Source organism: Suncus etruscus, chromosome 6, assembly GCF_024139225.1.
Source record: "Suncus etruscus isolate mSunEtr1 chromosome 6, mSunEtr1.pri.cur, whole genome shotgun sequence".
In the NCBI taxonomy this organism is placed as follows: domain Eukaryota; kingdom Metazoa; phylum Chordata; class Mammalia; order Eulipotyphla; family Soricidae; genus Suncus; species Suncus etruscus.
This window is the reverse complement of record NC_064853.1, coordinates 4334898-4353413: the sequence shown is the minus strand read 5'-3', so window position 1 is coordinate 4353413 and position 18516 is coordinate 4334898. Positions and strand designations below refer to the sequence as shown.

General features: G+C 45.0%; 1 protein-coding gene across 1 annotated transcript in view; it reads left to right on the top strand.

Annotated features, from left to right (window-relative positions):
* The window catches only part of RERE (arginine-glutamic acid dipeptide repeats), a 249354-nt gene that overhangs the window by 95468 nt on the left and 135370 nt on the right, over positions 1-18516 (top strand). Inside the window, exons 5-6 of the mRNA XM_049775275.1 lie at positions 1351-1447; positions 9100-9204. Coding sequence (XP_049631232.1) covers positions 1351-1447; positions 9100-9204 — 202 coding nt within the window. The remainder of the gene's footprint in view (positions 1-1350; positions 1448-9099; positions 9205-18516) is intronic.

The window sequence follows — 18516 nt, the reverse complement described above, 5'->3', positions numbered from 1 at the left end:
ACAGTATCATTTTCTTGGGCCCTCCACTGCACAGCAGATCCACTTGGCTGAGAATCATGGCTAGCACTGCCTGGGAGAGAACTTCCCCCCCCAACCCCCACTGTTTGTTTTTTGAGTCACACCTGGCTACACTCAAAAATTGACCCTGGCAGGCTCGGGGGTGGGGTGGGGTGGGCGACGACGACCCATATGGAATGCCAGGAATCAAACTGGGGTCCATCCAGTGTTGACCTCATGCAAGGCAAATGCCCTACCACTGTACTATCACTTCGGCCCCTAAACTCGATTTTTTTTTTTTTTTTTGGTTTTTGGGTCACACCCGGCAGTGCTCAGGGGTTATTCCTGGCTCCAGGCTCAGAAATTGCTCCTGGCAGGCACAGGGGACCATATGGGGCACCGGGATTCGAACCGATGACCTCCTGCATAAAAGACAAACGCCTTACCTCCATGCTATCTCTCCGGCCCCCAAACTCAATTTTTTAAACAGAATTTTATTCAATTCTAGTTTTTTTTTTTTTTTTTTTTTTTTTTTTTTTTTTTTTGTGTGGTTTTTGGGTCACACCCGGCAGTGCTCAGAGATTATTCCTGGCTCCAGGCTCAGAAATTGTTCCTGGCAGGCACGGGGGACCATATGGGACGCCCGAACCGATGACCTCCTGCATGAAAGGCAAACGCCTTACCTCCATGCTATCTCTCCGGCCCTTTGTTTTGTTTTTTATCCTTTGGCAATGCGTAGGAGTAAACTCTGTACCCAGGAATAACTCTTAGCAGTGTCCAAGAGTGATACCATATGAGATATTGGGGAGATAGTCTGGGTTGACCTTGTGCAAGCAGTACTATCTATCTCTCCAACCTAGTTCAGGAATATTCAAGGATAAAAAATAGGGCAGAATCACTAAATATTTGAGCAGTGTGCAAAAGTGGGATCATTGTCTCTTTTATTTTTTCCTTCTATTTTCATTTTATTCTTGAAGCCTTGCAGAAAACTGTAGAGCTCAGTAAAGGCCTGGACACGTCCAGGGCCACAGAGATAGTACAAAGAGTAAGTGGTTTTGCCTGCAGGCAGTCAGTTCTGCCTGTCTCCACTGTCTGTGGTTCCTTGAATACTGAGCACAGAGCCAGGAATAGGTGTTGAGCACCTTGGGTATGGTCCTAAAACCCCAAATTTACTTCCCTCCACAATAATGAAAAAGAAATTTTGTGCCTGTACTCTATATTTTTTTCTTTTGCTCTTTGGGCCTGGTTTTACTTATGCTTTCTTCAATGGGTGGTGAATGGGAGAGAAAAATTATGCAAATTATTGTTTTATAAGTGCAGTTTTAAGATCTCCTTACTAATTTTTTGGAGCAGATTCCGGAAGAGAGCTCGTCATAACAGACCCAGTTATCAAGAACCGAGAGCTGTTCATTTCCGATTATGTGGACACCTACCACGCAGCCGCACTCAGGTGAGTACAGAAATCGTGGGTGTGGGTGGGTGGGTGGTGGTGGTGGCAGTGGGAAACTGCGGACTGTGAGGAGTCTGTCTTGGACTGTCCACCTGGGGGAAATCATCATTATTCAGCAGAAGGTTGCTGTAATAGGAATCATTTCTGTTTTTAATTGATACAGGGTCTTTTTCCTTCCTTCCTTCCTTCCTTCCTTCCTTCCTTCCTTCCTTCCTTCCTTCCTTCCTTCCTTCCTTCCTTCCTTCCTTCCTTCCTTCCTTCCTTCCTTCCTTCCTTCCTTCCTTCCTTCCTTCCTCCCTCCCTCCCTCCCTCCCTCCCTCCCTCCCTCCCTCCCTCCCTCCCTCCCTCCCTCCCTCCCTCCCTCCCTCCCTCCCTCCCTCCCTCCCTCCCTCCCTTCTTCTTCTTTTTTTTTTTTGGTTTTTGGTTTTTGGTCCACACTGGATGGTGCTCAGGGGTTATTTCTGGCGAAATAGCTCCTGGCATGCACGGGGGACCATATGGGACTCCGGGATTCGAACCAACCACCTTAGGTCCTGGATCGGCTGCTTGCAAGGCAAATGCTGTACTATCTCTCGGGCCCCAATTGATACAGTTTTATATACTCATCAATGCCCATTCTCAGAGCATCTAGAATGGTTCAGTTAGCTGACTAGCACTCCTCCTTACTGACGTTCTCACCTTCCGAGTTTCCAGTCAGCCTAACCAATAGGCCACAGAGAAATCAAATACATAGATCCTGGGGCCTGGAGAGAGAGCGCAGCGGCATTTTCTGGGTGTGCCTCCCCCCAAATACATAGATTCTGAATGATACTGTCAATAACTTGGTACAGAATTATTTTGGATTCCTTCCTCTCCCTCCCTTCCTTCCTTCCTTCCTTCCTTCCTTCCTTCCTTCCTTCCTTCCTTCCTTCCTTCCTTCCTTCCTTCCTTCCTTCCTCCCTCCCTCCCTCCCTCCCTCCCTCCCTCCCTCCCTCCGTTCTTCCCTTCCTTCCTCCCTTTCTCCCCTCCCTCCCTCCCTCCCTCCCTCCCTCCCTCCCTCCCTCCCTCCCTTCCTTCCTCCCTTTCTCCCCTCCCTCCCTCCCTCCCTCCCTCCCTCCCTCCCTCCCTCCCTCCCTCCCTCCCTTCTTTTTGCGGAATCCAGTGAGCTAAAAGCACAATTCATGCCACTGAATGTTTTTCTGAATCATGTGACCTCGAAGGAATTTGCCCAAAGGATGGTGTGAAGATGAACCACTTGACCTTGGTTGAAAATCTTGTCAGAGTCAGGATTCAAACCAATGTCTTCTAAATTTCAGTTCTGTTCTTTTAGTTGTTGGTCAAAAACACTTAGGTTACAGAACTGAAGAACATTCTACTCAAGATATAAACTTTTCTATTTGGTTATTGAGACTGTAATAAAGGAAGAAAGATGTTTTAAGAACATAGCTTGAGGGCCCGGAGAGATAGCACAGCGGTGTTTGCCTTGCAAGCAGCCGATCCAGAACCAAAGGTAGTTGGTTCGAATCCCGGTGTCCCATATGGTCCCCCGTGCCTGCCAGGAGCTATTTTTGAGCAGACAGCCAGGAGTAACCCCTGAGCAATGCCGGGTGTGGCCCAAAAACCAAAAAAAAAAAAAACATAGCTTGAAAGGTGGGAGTGAGACAAGGCCAAGGCAAACCTTTCCAAAAGGCCAGAGAGCAGTAACGTTTAAAGTGATAGTAGCAAAAAAAATAAATAAATAAATAAAATAAAGTGATAGTAGAAGCAGCTGCCATAGCACCGAGTCTGGGTAAGGAAAGACAACAAGGTCCCTTCCCAGGGGAGTCTGCCCTGGGATCCTGCTTCCCTCCCACACATCATAGTGGCGAAGTACACAGCTCTCTAGCTCTCTCCTTTCCCAGCCAGGATTAACATCCCGTACAGTGGAGCACTTTGATCTTTGATGAAAGTTTCTTCTCCTTCTCTTCCTTCTCCTCTTCCTCCCCTTCCTCCTTCTCTTCCTCCTCTTCCTTCTCCATCTCCTCCATTTTTGGGCTACACCTGGCAGTTCTCAAGGGTTACCCCTGGCTCTGCGCTCAGGTATCACTCCTGGCAGGATAGAGGGACCCTGTGGGATTCCTGGGATCAAATCCAGGTTGACCCATGTACAAGGCAAATGCCCTATGCACTGTGCTGTCACTCCAACCCCAATATAGGTGTCATTTTCCTCTTAACAATGTTCTCTAGAAAATAAAGAGCTTCCTTATTCTCCTGCTACTTAATTCATTCAGTGTGTGAATACATCATAGTTTAGTCAACTTCATTTCTGGATAGCAGCTTTTAGATGGTTTCAAGGCTATCATTATGAATGGTGTTGCAGCGAATAACTTCTTCGTGCACTGGTATTTTCTTCCATAGCTATGGATGCACGTCTTTAAACTTTTTTAAAGTTTAAATTCAAACTGCTGGTTTGAATTATTTTTTACAATATATGTGCTTCCCATATTTTTCATAGGTGCGAGGTACGGATCTCATGGTTTATTAGTTTGGGGTCGGGGATGCTCTTGTCACTGTTTCAGCCTTTGAAGTTGGAGAAACAAGGATATCCAGCAGAATCTTGAGGGGAACAGTTGGTCATGTGACAAAGACCACAGTTGGGACTTCACACATGCAAGACATATGCTCCAGCTTTTTTTTTTTTCTTTTTTTTTTTTTTTTTTTTTGGTTTTTGTTTTTTGGGTCATACCCAGCAGCACTCAGGTGTTACTCCTGGCTTTCTCTCAGAAATCACTCCTGGCAGGCTCAGGGGACCATATGGGATGCCGGGATTTGAACCACCAACCTTCTGCATGCAATGCAAACCCCTTACCTCTATGCTATCTCTCCGCCCCCCACTCACCCACCACCACCCCCTCTTTTTTTTTTTTTTTTTTGGTGCTCCAGCTTTTTTATCTCTCTCCCTACCGTCAGTTTGCATTTCTCCTACTAGGAGTAATTTCCAGAAACAGGAGCATTTCTCTTCTTTGTTTTCACTTGTAAACTATTGCTTCGCTGCATTTTATTTATTTATTTATTTATTTATTTATTTATTTATTTATTTATTTATTTATTTATTTATTTTGGGGTTTTTGGGCCACACCCGGTAACGCTCAGGGGTTACTCCTGGCTATGTGCTCAGAAGTTGCTCCTGGCTTGGGGGACCATATGGGACACCGGGGGATCGAACCGCGGTCCATCCAAGGCTAGCGCAGGCAAGGCAGGCACCTTACCTTTAGCGCCACCGCCCGGCCCCTATTTTATTTATTTATTTTGGTTCTTGGGTCACACCCGGCAGCACTCAGGGTTACTCCTGGCTTTGCTCTCAGAAATCACCCCTGGCAGGCACGGGGGACCACATGGATGCTGGGTTTCGAACCACTGTCCTTCTGCATGCAAGGCAAATGTCCTACCTCCATGCTATCTCTCCAACCCCGCTTTACTGCATTTTAATCTCACAGATGTTTTCTTTACTATATAACATGATACATTTTTTGCAACTGTGAGAAGGTACAGGATAAGGCTGTTTTCTGTTAGGGTGCAGAATTCAATATTATAAGCTTATGCGCTTAGGAATACATGGAAGGGAAATGAGAAAATCTGTGAGGAAAAATCATAAACACTACTGAAAGACACAAAATTAAACATGTACACATTGCAAAACTCATTTATTTGTTTGTTTGTTTGTTTATTGGTTTTTGGGCCACACCTGGCGGTGCTCAGGGGTTGCTCCTGGCAGGCACGGGGGGCCAGGATTCGAACCAGCCACCTTAGGTTCTGGATCAGCTGCTTGCAAGGCAAACATCACTGCGCTAGCTCTCCGGCCCCACAAAACTCATTTTAATAGGGAAACTCAACGTTGCATTTCTCAATAGCTTAATTTATAATCCTGCATCTAACAAAGCAACCCTGACAAAAATACCAAGCAATTATTATATAAAAATAGTAAATAGTATTTTATGAGAATACTACTATAATTCACATGTAAAAAAGAACAAATAAATTTGGGAGAAAGTTAGAAGGAAAGACTTACAAATTTTATTAGTTCAGTAGACAAAAGTTTTGTTTTTGTTTTTGTTTTTGGATCACACCCAGCAGCACTCAGGGGTTACTCCTGGTTCCAAGCTCAGAAATCATTCCTGCCAGACTTGGGAGATCATATGGGATGCCGGGATTCGAACCAATGACCTCTGGATGAAAGACAAATGCCTTACCTCCATGCTCTCTCTCCTGCCCCAGATAGAAGTTTTGAATAATGTTTTCTTCCTACAACTTTTGAAAAACTTAACAGAAATCAACCAAATCTTAAAAAATAGTTAATATAGCATGCAGTTCAAAAGATCAGATGGCATTTGTTCTAAGGATTAGGAATAGTCTTTTTTTTTTTTTTGGGCCACACCCGGCAGTGCTCAGGGATTACTCCTGGCTGTCTGCTCAGAAATAGCTCCTGGCAGGCACGGGGGACCATATGGGACACCAGGATTCGAACCAACCACCTTTGGTCCTGGATCGGCTGCTTGCAAGGCAAACGCCGCTGTGCTATCTCTCCGGGCCCAGGAATAGTCTTAAGTAGGTTGAATATTAAGGACTATGAATATCCCATATCTTTTTTTTTGTTTGTTTTGTTTTGGTTTTTGTTTTTGGGTCACACTGGAGGCACTCGGGCTACTCCTGGCTCTACGCTCAGAAATAGCTCCTGGCAGGCTCGGGGGACCATATGGGATGCTGGGATTTGAACCACCATCCTTCTGCATGTGAGGCAAATGCCTTACCTCCATGCTATCTCTCCTGCCCCAACTATCCCATATCTTATTAATAAATTTAAGGAAAATGTTGCACAGGATGGGAATGATAGTACAGCAGGTTTTGCATTTGCCTTGCATGTATAAATTCCCAGGTTTAATTCCTGGTACCACATATGGTCCCTCATGTCCTGCCGAGAGTAATCCCAGAGTGTGGAGCCATGAGTTAGTCCTGAGCATCGTTGGATATGGCTGCCAAAATTACATGAACAATATAATTGCAGGGGCTGGAGAGATAGCATGGCGGTAAGGTGTTTGCCTTGCACAGAGCTGATTCAAACAGAAGGTAGTTCGAATCCCAGCATCCCAGATGGTCTCCCAAGCCTGTCAAGAGCAACTTCTGAGTGCAAAGCCAGAAGTAACCCCTGAGCACTGTTGGGTGTGACCCAAAAACAAAGTAAACAACAACAAAAAAAAACCCAATATAATTGCACACGCCTTACTTTCAGTGGGATTACAGCCTGGGAAGCACTTCAGAAATTTACGTTTTCCTTAGTTGAAGTCCCTTCTTGTTGTTGTTCTGGTTTGGGGGCCACACTCTGCTGTGCTCAGCAGTTGCTCCTGGCTCTGCCAGGACTCACTCCTGGTAGTATTTGGAGGAGGTTCATACAGTTTCTAGGGATCAAAAGTGATTCAGCTGCCTGCTAGGCAAATGTCCTACCTGCATTACTATTTCTCCAGCTCCTGGCCTCCTTTTATTAAATTGAACTGAATCATGTCGGCTTCCATGTAATGTACTGGGCACTGTGTCTGAGAAAATAGTGAATTCTTCGTTTGTTTTTTGGCCCACACCCTAGAGTACTCAGAGCTTCCTCCTGGCTCTGCTCAGAAATCATTCCTGGAATCTTTGATGCTAGGATTGAACCCAGATGTGCCTCCTTTAAATAAGTGCCCAAACCGCTGTAAATCTCTCTAACTCAAGAAGTTAAGCACACCTTGACCTGTGATCTCAGCTTGTTGAGTGTAGAATAGTAGGGACGGGGAGAGCAGAGAGGTAGGTCAGTGGTTGGAGCCTCTGACTGGCATGGAGGTAACTCAGGCTCAGTTCCCAATCACACATGGTCTTCAGGGCACCACCAAAAGTGATAACCACCCCTTAGCACAGAGCTTGGGTTAGCACTGCATTTGGTGCTCTCCCCACACCCCAAAGAACAAGGAAAAGGAAAAGAGGACATAAAATTTCATGGAAGTAAGTGGTGGTAGCCATTAACCATGTAGGTTGTTATGCAGAGTCCTGAATTGATGGTGCGAATGGTGTCTGTGTGAATAGCAGGGTTCATCTCTGCATGCATACTGGGCCTTCTCTGCAAGCATGAAAATCTCCTCTGCAGTCACCTTGCAGTTGACCATCCTAAAGTGATGAGCCTCCTTGGGAGGGAGGGGGAGAGGGAAGACAAAGGAGTGAAGGACAGTCCCAGTATGAGGCATCTGTGAGTTTGGGTCTATAGGTAGGGCTCGCCTGATGGGCTGTTTCTGCTATAGCATTTGGTGTATGGAAATAGCCTACAGGTTTCTCGAATGTTCTCTGCCGGCCCCCATACCTGTGCCCCATCACATTCCCCATGGCCAGTAATTACCTTATTTTTCACAGTCTAAGAATTATTATGTATTCTGTTTTGTTAGTTCATTTATATTTCACTTACGAAAGAAATCTAATTGACTTACTTTCTAGCTTATCACTTGGCATAATTAATCTTCCCACAGAAAGTGGTTTTTAACTTGCAGTGCCCTGACATTGCCTAAAGATTCAGGAGGGGCCAGTGCAGTAGTACATCGGGGAGGGCAGCTGCGTTGCACGTGCCTGACCTGGCTTTGGTCCTGGCACATCCCACATGGGCCCCCAAGCACCACCAGGACTAATTATAATTAGTTCCTGAGTACAGAGCTAGGAGTAAGCCCTGAGCATCATCTGGTGTGACCATGTCTCCACTCCCCCTTTAAAATGGATTTGGAAAATGTGGATACTAGATCTCATTCTACTGTAAACATGCTAAAAACATTTTCTTATGTTTTTGGGGGGCCGCACACAGTGGTGCTCAGTACTTAATACAGGCTCTGTGCTCAGGGATCATTTATTCTTGACAGGCTCAGGGCAAATATATAGTGCTGGGATTGAACCCAGATCAAATACATGCCAAACATGTGCCATACTTGTTGTAATATGTCTCCACACACACCCCAATTCCTTAGTTTTTGTGTCATTTTGTTATTTTGCATAAAATGAGATGACAAGTATTAAACATTTATCCTCATGATGTAGTAGGAAGAAGTGGGCAGTTTTTTAGCTTTGCTGATGTTTTTGGATGAAAAGACCCATTTTGCTGTCCTGGTATTTATTTATTGTCTTGTTTTGTTTTGGGGTCAAAGCCAGCAGTGTTCTCTAGGGAATGATTCCCCCTGGCTCTGCACACAGAGGTCACTCCTAGTGGGATCAAGACCATATAGGGTTCCGGGAACTGAGGTTGGCCTCATGCAAAAGCAAATGCCCTCTGTCTCTCAGCCCTCCTTGCCCCATCATTTCTAGTTGATTCACAGCATCACAGGTCTGTTCTCAGTTTGTTTGTGGTTTAATTTTACTCTATGAGTAAAGTACTCTGTGAATAAAGTACTAAGATAGAAAGCAGTTGCAAAAGTTACAGGTTGATACTGTCATGAAACAAAAAATAGAATGTTGACCATTTTTCTTCTTTGGGTAATTTAAGAGATGATTTTGGAATTAAAGCCATGTTCTTTCTTTACATATGTTTAGATGAACATGGTTTAATTATCTTCCTTTACCCCAACCCTTCCAATAGTATTTTGAATGCAAACCAACTTGAAGGCCTTGCTAATGATTCTGCGTTTGTTTCTTTTCAGAGGGAAGTGTAACATCTCCCATTTTTCTGATATTTTTGCTGCTCGAGAATTTAAAGCCCGAGTGGATTCCTTTTTCTACATATTAGGCTACAATCCTGAGACCAGGTGAGTCACCGCCTGTTTAGTGAGAATGCTTGTGTGTGTGTGTGTGTGTGTGTGTGTGTGTGTGTGCGTGCGTGCGTGTGGCACACACACCTACACGTAATGCTGAACCTTTTTTAAAGGAATTATAGTATATATTGTCGTTTTTTTTTTTCTTTATGAAAATAAGGAAAAGTGAGAAATGTGGGTTCAGAGAGAGTAGAATGAAAGTTCCTTTATGAAAACAAAGGAACTAGTGAAGGAACAAAATGTTTTTGTTTTGTTTGTGCCACATTTGGCAGCACTTAGGAGTTCTTCTGGCTCTGTGCTCAGGGATCACTCCGGATCACTCCTGGTGGTTGTTGGTATTATTTGGGTTGAGGACTGATCCTCAGCCTTCTCTGCATGCATGGAAGGGAAGTGTGCACTTCTGCTGTGGAGCTAAGTGTCAGCCCCTTTCGTTGCTTTGCTTTAAACATACATTTGAAGTCATGTTGAACTTGCTGATGAACAGATTGTTATGAAGATGCACCTCCATTGGCCACAGCAATTAGGACATGGTAGAAAGTGGTGGTTCCTTACTTATATTGAACTCCAGGAACACGCACTGAGATGTGTCCAGGACGACTGCCAGATCTCAGTGGATTTACCTAGTTCTTAACCCTCTTGGTCTTGGTGCTTATCATTTTGCTGCATCTTTTACTAGTAAAAATGTCCTAGCAATAGTTTGTTCTCTGTACAATGAATAATTGTCACTGGTTTAGAAATTTAGAGAGACATACAAGATATTTGGATCATAGAATTTACTGGAAGAGTAAATTGCAAGAGTATAATTGCAAAATGAATTGTTTTTGTTGTTTTTGTTTATTCTTGGCCACACGCAGCAGCACTCGAGTTAGTCCTGGCTCTGCTATCACAAATCACTCCTGGCAGGCTCGGGGTCCCATATGGGATGCCAGGGATCAAACCCAGGTTGGTCCCAGGTTGGCAGCATGCAATATAAACATTCTACTTCTTTGGCCCCAATGAATATTGTTTTGTTTTTGTTTTGGGCCACATATGGCAGTGCTCGGGGATTACTCCTGACTCTGCACTCAAATCATTCCTGGCAGGCTCGGGGAATCATATGGGATGCTAGGAATCGAACCCAGATTCTTCCTGGGTTGGTTGTATGCAAGACAAACGCCCTACCACTGTGCTCTCTCTCCGGCCCCTGATGAATATTATTTAATGAAATATTTTCTTAGGTGATACTGAGAAAATGTATGTGTAACTTAGAATACTTTTTATTTTTTTGTTTTTGTTTTTGGGTAACACCCAGCAGTGCTTAGGGTTTACTCCTGCTCTGTGCTCAGAAATCACTCCTGGCAGGCTCAGGGGACCATATGGGATGCCTGGAATCTAACCAGGGTCTGTCCTTTGCTGGCCGCATGCAAGACAAACACCCTACCGCTGTGATATCGCTCTGGCCCCAACTTAGAATACTTTTGTTTTTGATTTCTCAGACAGGGACATGGTTTGGGGCCACATTTAATGATGCTCATGGTCATTCCAGTGGTGTGTAGGGGATCATCAAGTGGTGTCAGGTCCAAATTGGATCAGCTGCATTTAACACAAAAACCTTAACCTTTATTCTATCTTTGTGATTTCTAGAATAATGGTTAGTCAACATGTGGTCAATAAAAGACAGCGTGTTTAGGGGCCGGTGAGGTAGCGCTAGAGGTAAGGTGTCTGCCTTGCAAGTGCTAGCCAAGGAAGGACCGCGGTTCGATCCCTGGGCATCCCGTATGGTCCCCCCAAGCCAGGGGCAAGGGGCAATTTCTGAGCACTTAGCCTGAGCATCAAATGGGTGTGGCCCGAAAAAACAAAAAAAGAAAAAGAAAAGACAACGTGTTTGCTATGGTTATAGTATGTAGTATATGGTGCACGTATGTATGTATGTATGTATGTATGTATGTATGTATGTATGTATGTGTCTTATAAATCTACTAGGCAACCAGTACTGGTAATAATGTAATGGACCCTTATTTTGTTTTACCTATAAGAGTACCTTAAATTTTTTTTAATTTATCTTTTTGGTATTGGTGGTGGTGGCTATCCTGTGATACCAACACCAGTCACACCACTAGTGTGACTTGCCCTTCACCAGTGTCCCCAGTTTCCCACTTAATTTTACTTCCCACTCAAGTTTACTTCATATTATCTAAACATAGATGAAAGATACTACTTTATAGCAATTGTTCTCTGTTCATGATGTTCTTGAAGTCAGCTTTTGAGACTTCACCCTGCTGTGCTGGTGCTGGTGAAACTTCCTGGTGGACTCTGACCCGATGGCTTGACATTGCTGTGAATTTGGAGGTGTCATCTAGTCCAGGACTGATAGACCTGGAACACTTTGGTGACCTGGAAGTTTGATATGGCTGAGTTGTGGAGTTGGGCCCTTTCTATGTTGTGGATGTTGAATATGGCTGCAAGCTGCCGTGGTTCTGGCAGAAAAAGGGAGCCTGCTCACCGCTGTTTTGAGAAGGCACAGAGTTGTCAGCCTGGACTCATCTAACTGGGAAGAGGCAGCAGCCCTCTTGAGGTGGGGGCTGCTGGGTCCTCAGTAAGGGGGTGGACTTGGTGCACCCAGGGGTTCCTTGACTCAGTGTTCAGGGGTGTTCTCAGCCGGTGCGAGGGGGAGCATATGGTGCTAGAGATTGAAGCCAGGCCCTTTGAGCAGTCTATCTGGTCATATGCTCTTCTAAAGGAAATGGTGAATTTGAGGACTTCCCTTTTTGTAAAATCATGCCATGTTTCAGTAATAAAGAAGCAGGTCATTTCCACAAACTCTTTGACCGTATATACTTGAGTATAAGCTGACCCCCTTAATTACCCTAAGAACTGGGAAAACTTAGTGACTCAAGTGAGTAAAGCTGTGGTGGAAAATCCAGCAGCCACAGGTAAATTTCAAAAATAAAAGTATGTACCCAAAACAATTACAGTAATTAAGGAATCAGCAGGTTAAATGGTTTTCAACATTTATTGCTAAAGAAAAACTGTAAACTAGCAATAACTTTAAGCCTTTAAATAAAGTGCAGAAAACCATAGCGTAACAGGTAATCAAGCTAAATCACAAAGGTCAAAATCCTTCAAAACTGGGTTCCTCCTCCTCCTCCTCATCTGTATGTCCAAACAGAGCTTCCGCTGTATGATGTGAGGGTATCCGCATAGACATTGTCATCATCACTGCTGTCGGTCTCATACAAAGCGCAGAATATTGTGGGTTATAGTTCAGTGGCATCCAGTTCAGTTCAGTTTAGCCGTCTAACTCTTCAGCTCAGTTGCGACTTGTGGACTGAGCTGAAGCAGCCCCCTCCAGCAGACGGCAGAAGACGACTGGAGACTGTGCATTTGATTCGGTGCGCGTGCATCAAGTCAAATAATCTGTATGACCCAAGTATAAGCTGAGTTTGGGTTTTGGGGCACAAATTTTGTGCCAGAAAAACTTGGCTTATACTCAAGTATATACGGTTTTTTCTTTGTTTTTTGTTTTTGTTTTTGGGCCACAATGGGTGATGCTTGGGGTTACTTTTGGCTTTGTGCTCAGAAATCACTCCTGGCCTGGGGGACCATATGGGATGCCGGGGATCAAACAGTGTTCCATCCCAGGTTAACATGGTCAAGGCAGATGCCCTACGGCTTGTGTCAGTTGCTCCGGCCCCTATATACGGTATTTTGAAATATTTCTTTCACTTTTGAATGTGTTCGCTTTCCTTTCCTATCTTCCTGATACCCAGATGAAAAGTGGGGTGCCCCTAAGCTTGGATTTCTGACTAGATACACAAAGTTTGGGAGTCTTCGATGGTGCCATATTTGATTTAACCCTTTAATACTTAGGTATAGTGCAAAAATTAGATTTTTTTAAAAAAATGAATTAACCAAATGGCTTTTAAATGTGTAGCTCTTAGATTAATAACAGTCAACCAAATTTATTTATAACTGCTTTGGTTTTACATCTCTTTTTACATAATGCTTATTAAAAGTGATATGTACTCAAGTAGGCTTATGGCAGTAACTCAGATTGATGACTTAGGTAATCAATTTGGTTTATAAAAATAAAACTTAAGGGGCCAGAAGTAGGGACAGCCAAGATGGGTTTGATATTTGGAATCTCATATGGTCTCTCAAGCCCCACCAGGACTGATCTCTTAGTGCAGAGCCAGGTAGGAGCTGAACTCTGACAGGTGTCATCCCCATACAAAACAATAACAACAACATTGTATCTTACTATCAGCAAGAGAGAGTTCCAAAGGCTGGAGCCCATCTAGGCTTTTCACGTAGGAGCTCTTGTTTTAATCCCTGGGACTGTGTGGACCCCTGAGCACTGTCAGAAGGGACCCCTCCACTCTCCAAGTAAGAGTAGCCCCTGAACACCCCTGGGTATGGCTAACAGAATTAGTAACAGCACATAAGACAGCTGAGTTACATTGTAGGTGGGTGTTGTCTCATCGAAGGGAGCAGCAGAGATGGTTCTCTAGAAGCTTCTTCATAGGCTCTGGACCCCAGTCACTTCTTTCATGTGCTAGCCTCCCTCCCTCCCTCCGTCCCTCCCTCCCTCCCTATTCTTTCATTTCTTTCTTTGCTGAATTCCTGGAGGCTGATTCTTGCAGGCTAGTGTTTGAGGAGGGACAGTTGAAGTGAACACATACTTTTGATTGTCTATTAGGCGTAAAGTTAAAATATCTCAGTTTTGACATAGTCACAATGTAGAGACCTTTTTTGGGGGGATTGGTACTTTGGGGGGGCCACACCCATTGATGCTCAGGGGTTATTCCTGGCTATGCACTCAGAAATCGCTCCTGGCTTGGGGGGAGCCATATGGGACTCTGGGGGATCAAAACACCGTTCATCCTAGGCTAGCGCTTGCAAGGCAGACGCCTTATCTCTAGCTCTACCACTCCGGCTCCACAACTTAGAGATCTTTACTACAAGTGGCTATAGCAGGGAGTGGAGAGAGAGCACACACAATGTGTAGGGTACGTCTTGCCTTGCATGTTGGTGCTGGTTCAATCCCCAGCTTCCTTAATGGAGTGATCCCCAAGTGCTGAGCTAGGAGTGAGCCCAGAGTCCTGGATATGGCCCCCAAAACAACAAAACTACAGCCAAGGAGTCTGTGTGGCTTATTGACCTCTAACCTATGACCTCAGGCTCTGGTTTTACTCTAAACACCTTTTCATGTTTCCAAAGCAGTTCCCAGAACTGCCCAAAGGACTGGAAAGAGAGTGTGTGTGATTTAACAAAGGAGATAAACCTGTTTGTGTTTCCTCCACATGGAGGAAGCTGGTTGCTAGAAAGCTCAGGGTGCAGAGTCTGGAACTATAGCAGTGAGTGAGGCCTTTGCCTTGCATGCAGCCGACCCGGGTTCCACCCCTAGCATCCCATCTGGTTCCCTGAGCACTGCCAAGAGTAATTTCTGAGCACAGAGCCAGAAGTAGCCCCTGAGCGCCTCCGGGTGTCGCCCCAAAATAAAGCAAAATAAAAAACAAAACAAAAGATGTTCATGGTGGGGGTCTTGGGTGACTTGAAAAAGTAAACCTCTTGTTGCCATTGCTTCCGATAGATCTGGGAGGGCTGCTGCTTGGTGTCGTTCTGCCCCTTGGCTTTAATCTGTCTCCTTTGTGGTCTGACACCCAAACCCTGTGCCTCACACGCACCAGGCCCGTGCCCTTCTTCTGGCCATGGGGTGCTGCTACTTGGTGCCCCACGCCTCCTCAGAGGACTTGGTGGTGTTTCCGGGGATGGTGAGGCCGGGAAGTTCGGGGCTGGTGATGCGGTGAGTCTTCCCTATAAATAATGCACAGAGAGACTGACTCTGGTTGAAGCAGAAGCTTAAGATGTTCGTTTTTGAGCACAATGAAAAATGTATGTCATTGCCCATAATTTCTCAAGCATATTAGATAGCTCTGAAAGTTGGGAACATTTTTTCCACCCCTGATTCTTATGGTTTTTTTTGTTTTGTTTTGTTTTGTTTTGTTTTTTGGGCCACACCCTGTGACGCTCAGGGGTTACTCCTGGCTATGCGCTCAGAAGTTGCTCCTGGCTTCTTGGGGGACCATATGGGACGCGGGGGGATCGAACCACGGTCCGTCCTAGGCTAGCGCAGGCAAGGCAGGCACCTTACCTCCAGCGCCACCGCCCGGCCCGTTTTTTTTTTTTTTTTTTTTTTTTTTTTTTTTTTTTTAATTTTTATTTTGGTTTTTGGGTCACACCCAGCAGCGCTCAGGGGTTACTCCTGGCTCTACCCTCGGGATTCGAACCACCGTCCTTTTGCACATAAGGCAAATGCCTTACCTCCATACTATCTCTCCGGACCCTAAAGATCCTTTTAAAACCCCACAGTTAGCTACATTTTTTACTTCCTAACTTGCCGTTGATTTGTGTGTTGTCAGAACTGTGGCTGTTCAGAACTGTTCAGTTTGTTTTGGTTTGGTTTGGTTTTTGGGTCACACCTGGCGGCGCTCAGGGGTTACTCCTGGCTATCTGCTCAGAAATAGCTCCTGGCAGGCACGGGACACCGGGATTCGAACCAACCACCTTTGGTCCTGGATTGGTTGATTGCAAGGCAAACGCCGCTGTGCTATCTCTCTGGGCCCAGAACTATTCAGTTTTAACGGTATTACTACTACAAGTACTGTAGAGAACTCTGCGTAGGTGTGGGGGTAATTTTTTTATTTTTAAATTTCTGGGTCAGAACCAATAGCTCAGGGGCCTCCTCCTCCTCCCCCCCCTCTCATAACTGGTGGTCTGTGGGGGTCCTAGGGACATGGGATGATGTGTCTAACCCCCAGTCTCATGCTAACATGAGAACCTGTCCGTTCTCTCCAGTCCTGTACTCCTTTCTCTGTTAGCTCTTCTGGTCTTTGAATAAGCTAGAGCTAGCTAGATGTACTATTTTCCAGTTCACTTTTTCTTCTGCTGTCACTTTGAACTCTCAGATTATTTACCAGAGTTGGAACATTTGGAAACAGTTGAGAGTACATGGATATTTCCAAACACAGACTACTGAGGATAAAATAGAATCAAAATATCAGATTTGGTCATAAAAAATAAATAAATCCTGGACAGTAAGCCTCTCTGTAAGTAGTAAAATATGACAAAACCTAAATGCAGAGTTGAGTTCACAAGAATTGGGTGTAGGCCTTTGTTGTAACACATCGCTTTTGAGTTTTGGATTGAGAGGACAGAAGGTCTGACCGAGGGCCATCCAGAATCTATTGCCTTGGTGAAAGGGTAGGCCTCAGTAGGCAGCCAGTTTAGCAGTTCTTCTGAAAAAGAACTAGAGAAGTGATAAAGAGACTTGTGTGGGGCTAGAATTCCCCCAAAGAGGAGGAATACAGGGATTAGTTTTCTATAATTTATTACTTTGGGCTTTGCCAAATCCCATAGCTATCAGGGCCTTCATCCAGAAAAATCTGATACTAGTAAAGGGAATTTTCTGCCAATAACCTCCTCAAGACCTGCTAGAAGCATCTAGAATGTGTCTGTGTGGGACACACCCGCAGATGACCCTGAGTCACTGAACTCATAGCTCAGAGTGCCGTGCTGGTTGATATAGTCTCAGGAAGAGGCCGTAGACATATAATAGATTCAAGCAGGCTAGAATTGTCACTTGTCTCTTACACAGGCACAGTTTGGAAGGAAGCAAGCCGAGGCTGCTGTGGAAGTCCCACAGCCCTCTGGGGTCCACTTTCTGCTACCTCCTTTTTTCTTGTTTGTTTTTGTTTTGGTTTTTGGGTCATACTCAACAGCGCTCAGGCCCACTACCTCCATTTTTGACATATTTAAAATTGACTTCACAGGGGCCGGAGAGATAGTATGGAGGTAAGGCATTTGCGTTTCATGCAGAAGGTCATTGGTTTGAATCCTAGCATCCCATATGGTCCCCTGAGTGCTGCCGGGTGTGACACCCCCCCTTCCCAAATTGACTTCACCTGGTGCTCGAGGTGTCATTGGGATGATAACCTTTGATATCCAGATTTCTGCCTAGAAGAAAAATAAAACTGGAATACAAGAAAAAAATTAGGGGCCGGGTAGGTGGCGCTGGAGGTAAGGTGTCTGCCTTGCAAGCGCTAGCCAAGGAAGGACCGCGGTTCGATCCCCCGACGTCCCATATGGTCCCCCCAAGCCAGGGGCGATTTCTGAGCACATAGCCAGGAGTAACCCCTGAGCGTCAAACGGGTGTGGCCCAAAAAAAAAAAATTAGACTCAGGCTGTATTGGTTATTTTCCCAAATGTGCCAGAAAAATGTGGTTTTCTGAGCACTTTATGAAGTTAATAAAGCATGTTAAAAATGTTTCAGGCTCGCTCTTCGAATCCATATTCTTTTTTGAACACATATTTCCTCTGTCCTCTCACTTTTTTCTAAGTTTCAGTAAAAGCTACCATACTAAATTTAAAAAAAAAAAATGTTTTGAGGCCAGAATGATATAGTACTGTAGACAGGGCACTTGCTTGGCAAAGGCTGTCCTGGGTTCTGAGACCGGCATCCCAATATACTCCCTCCCTTCTCCAACACTGCCAGAAGTGATCCCTGATTGCAGAGCCAAGAGTAACCACTGACCGAGTGTTGCAGGGTGTCCCCTCCCCACCCAAAACAAAACCACAAAAAACAGATCAGAGTGATAGTACAAAAGGTAGGGTTCTGCGTGACCTTGCATGTCGCAAATCCAGGTTAAATCCTCAGCATCGGCCGGTGAGGTGGCGCTAGAGGTAAGGTGTCTGCCTTGCAAGTGCTAGCCAAGGAAAGACCGAGGAAAGACCTCGGTTTGATCCCCCGGCGTCCTATATGGTCCCCCCAAGCCAGGGACAATTTCTGAGCGCTTTGCTAGGAGTAACCCCTGAGCATCAAATGGGTGTGGCCCAAAAAAAACCAAAAAGCAAACAAACAAACAAACAAAATAAATAAATCCTCAGCATCCCATCCATCCCATATGGAGTCATTCCCAAGTGTAAAAGCCAGGGGTAACTCCTGAGCACTTCCACGTCTGGCACAAAAAGAAAAGAAAGTCAAAGCTGTTTTCATGTCATATAGGAACTGAACTGATAGTACATGTATGGGTAAAGGTGCTTCTCTTGCTTGTGGCCAACACCAGTTTGGTCTCTGGCCCCACATAGTCTCTTGGGCTCTGCTGAGTAACTTGGGAGCACAGAGCTGGGAGTAGCACCAGCACTGCTAAACATGAGAATCATGTCGTGCCAGAGATGGATCTGGGCCTCACTTAAGCAACGCATGCGTGTGATTTTTCAAGCTCTTTCGCCAACACAGATTTTAAAAAATACTTATAAATCAGCCTT